The 9,055-nt window shown below is 44.7% G+C and overlaps 4 protein-coding genes across 4 annotated transcripts; 3 read left to right on the forward strand and 1 right to left on the reverse strand.

Moving 5' to 3' along the window:
• Window positions 1-238: 238 nt before the first annotated feature.
• Window positions 239-1,231, forward strand: COCCADRAFT_31298 (uncharacterized protein; the record flags this gene model as incomplete). The annotated part of the gene is made up of 1 exon (XM_007720367.1): window positions 239-1,231. The coding sequence occupies one exon, from the start codon at window positions 239-241 to the stop codon at window positions 1,229-1,231; it is 993 nt and encodes a 330-aa protein (XP_007718557.1).
• Window positions 1,232-2,790: 1,559 nt separating this feature from the next.
• On the reverse strand, window positions 2,791-3,611 carry COCCADRAFT_31299 (uncharacterized protein; the record flags this gene model as incomplete). The annotated part of the gene is made up of 4 exons (XM_007720368.1): window positions 2,791-2,844; window positions 2,997-3,115; window positions 3,179-3,199; window positions 3,368-3,611. 4 exons carry the CDS (start codon window positions 3,609-3,611, stop codon window positions 2,791-2,793), a joined length of 438 nt encoding a protein of 145 aa, XP_007718558.1.
• Window positions 3,612-5,088: 1,477 nt separating this feature from the next.
• Window positions 5,089-6,423, forward strand: COCCADRAFT_31300 (uncharacterized protein; the record flags this gene model as incomplete). The annotated part of the gene is made up of 5 exons (XM_007720369.1): window positions 5,089-5,202; window positions 5,260-5,322; window positions 5,384-5,395; window positions 5,453-5,464; window positions 5,518-6,423. The coding sequence occupies 5 exons, from the start codon at window positions 5,089-5,091 to the stop codon at window positions 6,421-6,423; spliced, it is 1,107 nt and encodes a 368-aa protein (XP_007718559.1).
• A 382-nt stretch (window positions 6,424-6,805) lies between these two features.
• Window positions 6,806-8,473, forward strand: COCCADRAFT_31301 (uncharacterized protein; the record flags this gene model as incomplete). The annotated part of the gene is made up of 4 exons (XM_007720370.1): window positions 6,806-7,192; window positions 7,242-7,509; window positions 7,633-8,186; window positions 8,450-8,473. 4 exons carry the CDS (start codon window positions 6,806-6,808, stop codon window positions 8,471-8,473), a joined length of 1,233 nt encoding a protein of 410 aa, XP_007718560.1.
• Between the last annotated feature and the right edge of the window lie 582 nt (window positions 8,474-9,055).

Genomic DNA, 9,055 nt, shown 5'->3' on the forward strand with positions numbered 1-9,055 from the left:
CGGGTGTACATCGATAGTGTCGCTATCAGGCGGCATTTGAGATTAGTAATCGGGTGGTCTGTGTGTATTTTGTTGGTGGTGAGACGTGTTCAAATTACCCTACTTTTCCTGCCTTTAGCTCTACAGCGCGTAGAATGCACGTTTTAAAAGTAGTTATAATCGATTTCTTTGGATGGATTTGTATATATGTGACTGAAATTACATCTATTCTAGAAAACTCGAAGTTGGTGTGACAAACATGAGTAACTTAGCTTTACTTTTGCTCAAGCAAGGCAACATTGAAAAGGCTGGGAAACTGAGTCAAGAGGCACTGCATGCAATTGAGACCCGTCTAGGTCCGTCAAATATGGATACTCTGACGGTGATTGCTACACTCGCTGGAGTATCAAAAATGCGCGAAAACTATGAAAAGGCGGAGGAACTCTACCGTAGATCACTCACTGGATTCGAGCAACAGCTTCCACCGCATCACCCCCATATACTACGCACTATGATAAACTTAGCAAGTGTGCTGCGGAGACGAAAAAAAAATGAGGAGTCGGAAAACCTGTTTCGTAGGGCACTGGATGGCCTGGAAGAGCGGAATGAGGTCAATCATCGCGATGCGCTAATCTGCTTGACCAACTTGGCTATAGTTCTCGAAAATCAGGGAAAGCTGACCGAGGCGGAAAGCGCCAACAGAGAAGCGCTGCAGGGCTTTGAAAAAACAATGTGTGAGAATCATCCTGATACTCTACAGTGTCTCGAGAATCTTGCAGGTCTGTTGCAGGCACAGGACAAGTATGTGGATGCAGAAGTGGTGGGTCAGAAAGCTATGAATGGATGCAAGGCCGAATTCGGACCGAGACACTCAAAAACTCTCCGGAATATCGCAAATCTGGCCCATATACTACATCGCCAAACCCGACATCGCGAGGCCTGGGAGATGTATCAAACAGCATGCACTGGATTCAAACAGGCAGGTATAGACAACAAGGTCTCGCGGGTTTGTTTTCAACGGTTTGCGGAAATTCAGGAAGAGATGAAGCCTAGTGAGGCGTCTTTCATGTTGGAGAGAGAAACCACAACGCTAAAGGGGGCTGAAGACAACAACTCACGCCAGGAGATGGTATCTCAAGCGGAAGAGACTGCTGCATCATATTCTGGGTCTAAGCGTCGAAGACAGACATTAGAGAATGATGTTGCTGAAGATGGAGATACAGTCAAGAAGCGGCTTCAGTTGGTTACATAGTCTGGTACTTCAAACGAGAGGACCTGAACAGAACCGTACCTATCGGTGAATGTTTTTCTTTCTTGCATTCATATAACAGTATGTTAGGATCGGTTGGTCAAGCAACATTAAAGGCGTTATACTCACGTGCTAGACATCTGAGTCTAATAGTCTTTCAGTCAGCTCAGTCTAAAGTAGACGATAATCACTTACTGTGCACAGTTCAGTTGAGTGGAATTCTTTTTAGACTCATCAACACAGCATACCCGCAGAAATTATTTCACTTGGAGCACCAAAGAGAGCTTTTTTCGGCATAATAAGGAAGACACCAGATCCAGGCGGCTCTCGATTTCTTGGCAACAGATGACGAATTGGCAACGCTGTCACCGGTCACGTGACGTTTTGAATAAATAGCACCGCTCTTTTACATCATGTTGAGGGTATTAAAGAATCATAGAATTGATAATGAGTTCGTTTCAGATGATGTCCAAATACATGATTTCCGCCATCACAAGTAGTGGATGTGTCCCTCAGCTCCTTGGGACCTACTGCTGCGGCTGAACCGTTGCCGGACCAACCGTCGCTTGGGGAACATACGGACCTCCTTTGGGTGCTTTTTTTGAATGAGAATATGTACAAAGCAAAGATACGTATCCTAACAGCAAACCTTTTGGACTAGAACTAATCACGGAATACTCCCCTACGTCTCGTAATTAATACCAAGTCAAGCGTTACCATCTTGGCCGCCTGAAGACACTGTCATCAAATCCGACGCACACTATGGTTCGGCCGAACATTGTCATTGCATTAATTCTCATACTACTTGTCGTATGCTTTTCTGCGATCGCATTATGTATTAGCAAAGCACTTGCATCCCGAGCAGCGGTTTACGATGGATACGCCAGCAGCGAAGAGTCTGGACAGCATATACATTTTTCACGGCCCTCCAAACCTCATGCAGTCGTTGTTCATCATGGTGAAACGGACGTGTCTGCTGACAGCCGGGATGAGAGCTGACCTACGGGCCCATCTCTTGTATGGATTGTGGCTCGTCCAACTGATCGCGTCTCTGTATCAATATTACGACACAATCGAAAGTTTTGGACGGGAATAGCGAAACACCCTAGTCGAATGCATAAGAGAGTGATTAAAATAAAGCAATGAGAATTTCCAAATCCCGCCGGGATATAGCAGCCCACTCGCCCCCAATATGAAATAGAAATAGTATGTCGGCCACAATAACCACAATTATTTGACAAAAACTAACTTCTTAAGTTTCTATACAATGCGAAGGACTATCAGCGGTAGATCTATTGTCGAACACTAGCTGTCTCGACTAATAGGGAATTTAGGGGGTTATTCTGGTGGCATTGGAATATTCTGCAGTCCACTTAGATCTAATCTCCAACGATATGACGGTCATGACTGTGCACGCATCCTAAACTTCTCGGCCAGCGTCCTGCGCGTAAGTTGCACGTCTCAAGAGCAAATGCTCGTATACGTGTTAAAGCAATAATCCATTTTGCAGCAAAGCTGTGCTGGTAATTAGAAAATTATCATGTGCACTTATTCTATCCCACTCATTCCAGTCGATCGTCATCGTATGAACCTGGTAGATACTCCTTCGTCAAAAGCTACAATACAAAGAAAGATTTCCAAGACCTAGGAAGAAAGCACGTTGAAAAGTATTAGGTGAAAGAGACCCGATTGTAAAAGATCATCAGGATGTAAAGGAATTCACGAAAGGTCAGTACTACCTGCTGATTGGTCGTTCCTCCAAAGTTACCAGCGTAATACCGTGGTACGAATCCTTGGTGATTAGTTCATAAGCTCCACCATCCTCTTGTACAGTTATATTTACCGATGTGTCGTTTTCGGGGCTCTCAAAATTTGGAAAATATGGATCTATCTGGGTGGTGAGTCATCCTAAAACTATATCACAAGTAAACGTTAAGAGCTAGGACTAACCACCGAAACCCATCGTCTCACCTACGTTCACACTTAGTTACTGATTTTAGCTTAGCTGGCTTAGAAAGAAGAGATGTTCTTCCCTTGTATCACGCCAGCATATTCTCAAGAGTGCTTACCAAAGAGGAGTCCGTGCCCATCATGAAAGCAGATTGCTCCTGACTCGAACATATGTGTTCTCTTACAAACCATTCTGTTGCAGGATAACTCCAGTAGCATCTTGTTCTGACGTAAAGATTCGCTCATCGTTATTGAATTCCAAATCAGGCAGTGATGGCTCCACTTTCAATATATAGCGGATGGCTTCCTCAAGAGCCTCTTCGAGCGTCTCCATGTCGTTTTGTAAGACTGATCTGAAAATCTGACTCGATGCGAGCTTCTTCATGCCACCCAAGATGTCCTTCATAAGCTGTTCAACTGTCGAGACTTCCATGCCACGTAGCGCTTCATGGTAGACACTGCGGATTTGGGCCCATTCCTTCGCATCCTTGTCATTCTCACATTATTTCTTGACCTTGTCAAAGACTCTCAGCAGCTCCTGAGCCTGATTGTGACTAGACTGAAGGATTGCTATAACATCGTTTCTTTCATCTTCAATGATCTCTTGGTCATCATACAATGTGTCTTGAGCAATCCATAGGGTGCGGAGAACGAGAGGAAGGTGGTATTGAACCACGTCAAACGCTTCAGGTAGCCCTTCGATCGGCCTGATAGTCCTGTAAGTTGCGCTGACACCGCCGATAATGTCGATAATGGATTCTGTTATACTAAGAGGATTTATGATGATGACCTGAGGGTTCCCACATGAATACCATTTGTATTTGTAATTGAGGCAAAGATGAGGAAGGTAGAAGAAAGACTATAAAAGGAGCGTAGTAGTATATGTGAGGCATGCAAGTGGGTTTACCTCAGCTGAGATTGCCAAGCGGCGCTTGGGTACAGTAGAGGCTAGCGTTTGCACTTCAAGCCTTATGTACGCCACTTATGCCAGCTGCGTGGGTATCAGCTGGAGCTGCTGGCTCTTCGCTATATTTTTAGCTTGATGATAAGGCCAAGACCAATCATCGAAGGGATGGCAGGACCTAAGGCAATAGACATAAGGATGGATTGGTTCCATTATTACACTCGCTGTGGTCAACGCTTAGAAGTTCTTCTAGATGATATGCCGAACACGTAGAACTATACAAATCAGGCATAGTATGCTTAGTTAGATAGCGTTGGTGGTTTGGCCCAGAAGCATCGACGTTGGATATATTCAAAACAATACATATATATCGCTCTCTGCTCTACTCGGTTGAGCTGCGCAAAAAAAGCAAGAATGAATGAAAGCTCTCCAGCCGGAAATTAAACCCTCAACCACTTGTTCTTGTGCAGGGGAAGAATATTTCTTGTTGTTCGTAATACCACACCACGCTAAACAGGATCAAGGTAAGCAATTTCGCACTATAATGTGGTGGTCTTGGCAGGAGGTAGGCAAAAGCGATCGGACAACCCATATGGGGTACGTTACCAATCGCTCTGAGGAGCAGACGATATCTACAATTCTACACCACTGCAGAGCTGCGATCGGCTACCACTAATAAGTACTGACGACGCGCACCTCCTACTCCCGAGCTATTGAAGCATACGAGAGTTGTCTTTAGCACTTAACACTTTGATGAGGAAAAGCAATTAAAAGGTCATATCCTCAACATCTCATCAATCATGCTACGCACAAACACCTTAACAATCACACTGCCTTTGAAAACTAATAATATGGATTCAACATTTCGACACCGAGCCTAATATAATGATTATTTCCCCCTTTCATTTTTACTATATATTTATATTGCGTATTGCACCTCTGTAACATACATCATGCTCATTAAAACTAATTTTATTTCTCTTCGAAGGTCAAGCAACTATACAATATGAAGTTTTTCGCCATTGCCAGCACTCTTATGGTCTCTTTAGCCAATGCTGCTCCACACTCTAAGCTTGACTTCACAAAGGGCACTGAACTTATAGCTCGGCAATGCTCTGCAGTAAGGAATCTATACTTTATCCGTAACAAATGAAGATAAACTTACACTTTCCCATAGGGCAAGGCCACCTGTTTTTATGACACTGACTGCTGTTCTCAAATCTGTCAGGCTATACCTGTTGTAAGCTTTACTTTATAATACATTTATTATCTAATCTTGAAACAACTAACATGTATAATAGGGTCCCGTTGGCGTGAGTACAGCACATTGTAAGATATGTAATGTTAATCAAAACTTACATACGTTCTAGGTTGTACGCTACGTGAGTAAATAGACAGCTTAAATCATACAACGACTGGAGCCTAACTGTAGCAGTGCGCTGATGAAATGAAACAAGAGAAGGAGGAGCAGGAGAAGCAGGAGAAGCAGGAGAAGCAGGAGAAGCAGGAGAAGCAGGAGAAGCAGGATAATCAAGAGAAACTGGAGAAGCAGGAGAAGTTGGAGAAGCTGGAGAGGCTGGAGAAGCTGGAGAGGCTGGAGGAGAAGAAGAAGCACGAGAAGCAGGATGAGAAGAAGCAAGAGAAGTTAGAGAAGCAAGAGAAACTGGAGAAGCAGGAGAAGCAGGAAAAGCAGGAAAAGGAGAAGCAAGAAAAACTGGAGAAGTTGGAGAAGCTGGAGAAGCTGGAGAGAGAGAAGCAAGAGAAATTAGAGAAGCAAGAGAAACTAGAGAAGCAAGAAAAACTGGAGAAGTTAGAGAAGCAGGAGAAGGAAGAGAAACAGGAGGAGAAGAAGCAGGAGAAGCAGGAGAAGCTGGAGAAGCTGGAGAAGCAGGAGAAGCTGGAGAAGCTGGAGAAGCAGGAGAAGCAGGATGAGAAGAAGCAAGAGAAGTTAGAGAAGCAGGAAAAGCAGGAAAAGCAGGAAAAGTTAGAGAAGCAGGAAAAGTTAGAGAAGCAGGAGAAGTTAGAGAAGCAGGAGGAGAAGAAGCTAGAGAAGCTAGAGAAGCTAGAGAAGCTAGAGAAGCAGGAGAAGCAGGATGAGAAGAAGCAAGAGAAGCTAGAGAAGCAAGAGAAACTAGAGAAGCTAGAGAAGGAAGAGAAGCAAGAGGAGAAGAAGGAAGAGAAGCAAGAGGAGAAGAAGGAAGAGAAGCAGGAGAAGTTAGAGAAGCAGGAGAAGTTAGAGAAGCAGGAGAAGGAAGAGAAGCTGGAGAAGTTAGAGAAGCAGGAGAAGTTAGAGAAGCAGGAGAAGGAAGAGAAGCAGGAGAAGCACAGGAAACATAATTGAAAGTAAGTGTAGAGCTAGGGCTAGAGTTGAAAGCATTCCTGTGTCTAAAACTAATCCTCACTTAGAAGTTCATCAGGAAGGACATGATCTGTTAACATATTCTAAGACTTTCGGTATTCCCTTGTTATTAATACACTAGATTGTGTTTATCCTGGAGGATGTGCAGTTGTATGTAATAGAATAATGATATCAAAAATGTCAGCCTCCTTTCTAGTGATTCAACAGAACGTACTTCTAGGTGCAGGCCTACGGTGTATAAAAGTTGTGTCTGTCCAGAATCCTACAATATCCTACTGGCAAACTCCACCACTCCAAGGCATCGCCGACCGTCAATCTCCCCAACTGCCTTCCTCTGTTGATGTTGTTATCATTTGGCTCTGTCATGACGGGAACTAGCATCGCGCACCATTTCCTAAAGAACAGCCCCCAAGATTGGCCTCTCCGCATCGCCATGGTGGAAGCTCGACAAGCCTGTTCCGGTGCCACAGGCCGTAACGGTGGCCACATTCGCCCGTCTTCGTATGCAGAGTATGATCGAGCGAAGAGCTTCGTTTCAAAAGACGAAGCAGCAAGGATTACGCGTATGAGGGCCGCCCACATCAACGCGCTCATAGCGGCAGCGAATGAGCTAGATGATGAGGGGCGTGAGGCCTCAGAAGCGAGGGTCGTGGACAGCATAGAGGCAGTTAGGCAGTTGAATGTGCTTAAGAAGGAAGTGCCGGATCTTGGGATCGAGTTCACGGCTTTTGACCAGGAGGAAACGCAAAATGTAAGCTTATTTCCTAAGCCTAGTAACATATGCAGAGCTAATGATGTAGCTATCTCTCCGGTGGGAGGCCGCAGGCATGATCACGGGTAGCTCGAAGGTCGCAGGCGCCATTTGGCCATACCGATTCGTCACGCATAAATTCAAGTCGCTCGTCGATAAGTATCCATCATTCTTCCTCGACATAAATATGCCAGCTCTCAATGTCTACTCAACCAACGCTGGCAATGCAATGCTTGAGGTCACAACATCTCGCGGCAAGATCCAAGCTCGCCATGCGATTAACGCAGTCACTGCTTGGATTCCCCATCTAGTCCCAGGTTTATAAGAAAAGATCACCGGTGGACGATTGCACATGAGTGCCCAGCTTGGTGGTGCTGATATTCCTAAAGCAGGAGAATGACCATCGCTTACTGGAAATGGTAGTTTATCAACCGGCCGAGCTTGGTCTTTATATCGGGGTGGCTTGAGTTATATCGTACAAATGCCACAGAATGGAGAGTTCATGTTTGGAGGTGGGTGTGGAGGAGATGGCGCTGCGAACACTACCAATGTCGACACCGATGACAGTCTCCCTCCTAATCACGGTACGGCCGCGTATCTTAACGGCGCACTACCAGGCTACGTAGGGTATGACAATTGGGGGCCTGAGAGAAGCGACTTCCCCTCCGAAAACGGTTCTTTTATTTTTCCTGGGCGAACGAAGAGGGTCTGGACTGGCATGGAAGGAGCATCTTCCGACGGCAGGCCGCTCGTCGGTATGATTCCAACTAGTGTTACCCGCCGATCGGTTGGTGCTATTACAACAAGTGCGCAATGGATTTTGGCGGCTTATGATGGAGAGGGCATGTGTTTTGCATGGCTTTGTGGACAAGCGCTTGCGTCTATGCTGCTTGGTAGAGAGAAACGCAGCAACCAAACGCACCCATATTGGTTTCCTTTATCGTTCGAGCTTACTGAGGAGAGAATGAACAGCAGTAGTAGAGGTCGCTCAGCAGTAGGTAAAAGACATGTGAAAAGGATGGTCACGGCATTTGGAGGAAGAAACTAGGGTACGAAGGGATTTTGCCAGACCTCTATAAGTACCTGACTTTTGACTGGAGCACCTGTCCTCAAACTAGTCTGCACTTTCTATTTCCTGTTTACCTGATTGCCTTTTTAAAAGTTCTGGAGATGGTGGTGTTAGCTAAAAACCCCGTTCTCCAGCTTAGATATTTACTATCACTTGTTCTCGGCTAGATTGCTGAATTGGATACTTAGCACTTAGTGAAATATCAACATTAGATTTCAATTGAATTCTAAATCTTCCAATTACCTAATGAAGTAAGATATTCCATGTAGGAATAGTCCCAATTCCAAAACTAAACTCTTCCAGGGAAATTGCAGTCTATGCACAGGTCCATGTCTGGAAAATCGTTATGCTCTTCCCATCACTTTATATATCTAACTGCTAACGCATCACTAAGAACTAAGCATCTTTGTGTCTACAGCTGCAGCGTATATATTCTAGTCCGATATTCCTATACTGTGAGGGCGACTTCACGCAGTGCAGGTATTCAAACAAAGTAAGAAAAGAGCGATCTATTTGAGGTATAGAAATAGTAGATACTGAGCTAACTATGAGCGAGCTCTAGGAGATATACTCTAGAGATCGGCTGATAATAGCGGAAGAATTAGCTGGAATACAGCAAGCTTCACCACCAACTTCGAGTTTTCCAGAATAGGTGTAATTTTAACGAAATATATACAAATCCAACACACACACCAACTTTTAAGCAGAAATTTTTCATCGAAACTCGTCAATTTTCTATCGGACATAGGGGTAACACGTCGCGAGAAATCGATTTACGCCAACTCTAACGTGTG

This window comes from Bipolaris zeicola, assembly GCF_000523435.1.
Source record: "Bipolaris zeicola 26-R-13 unplaced genomic scaffold scaffold_458, whole genome shotgun sequence".
NCBI classification, from domain to species: Eukaryota; Fungi; Ascomycota; class Dothideomycetes; order Pleosporales; family Pleosporaceae; genus Bipolaris; species Bipolaris zeicola.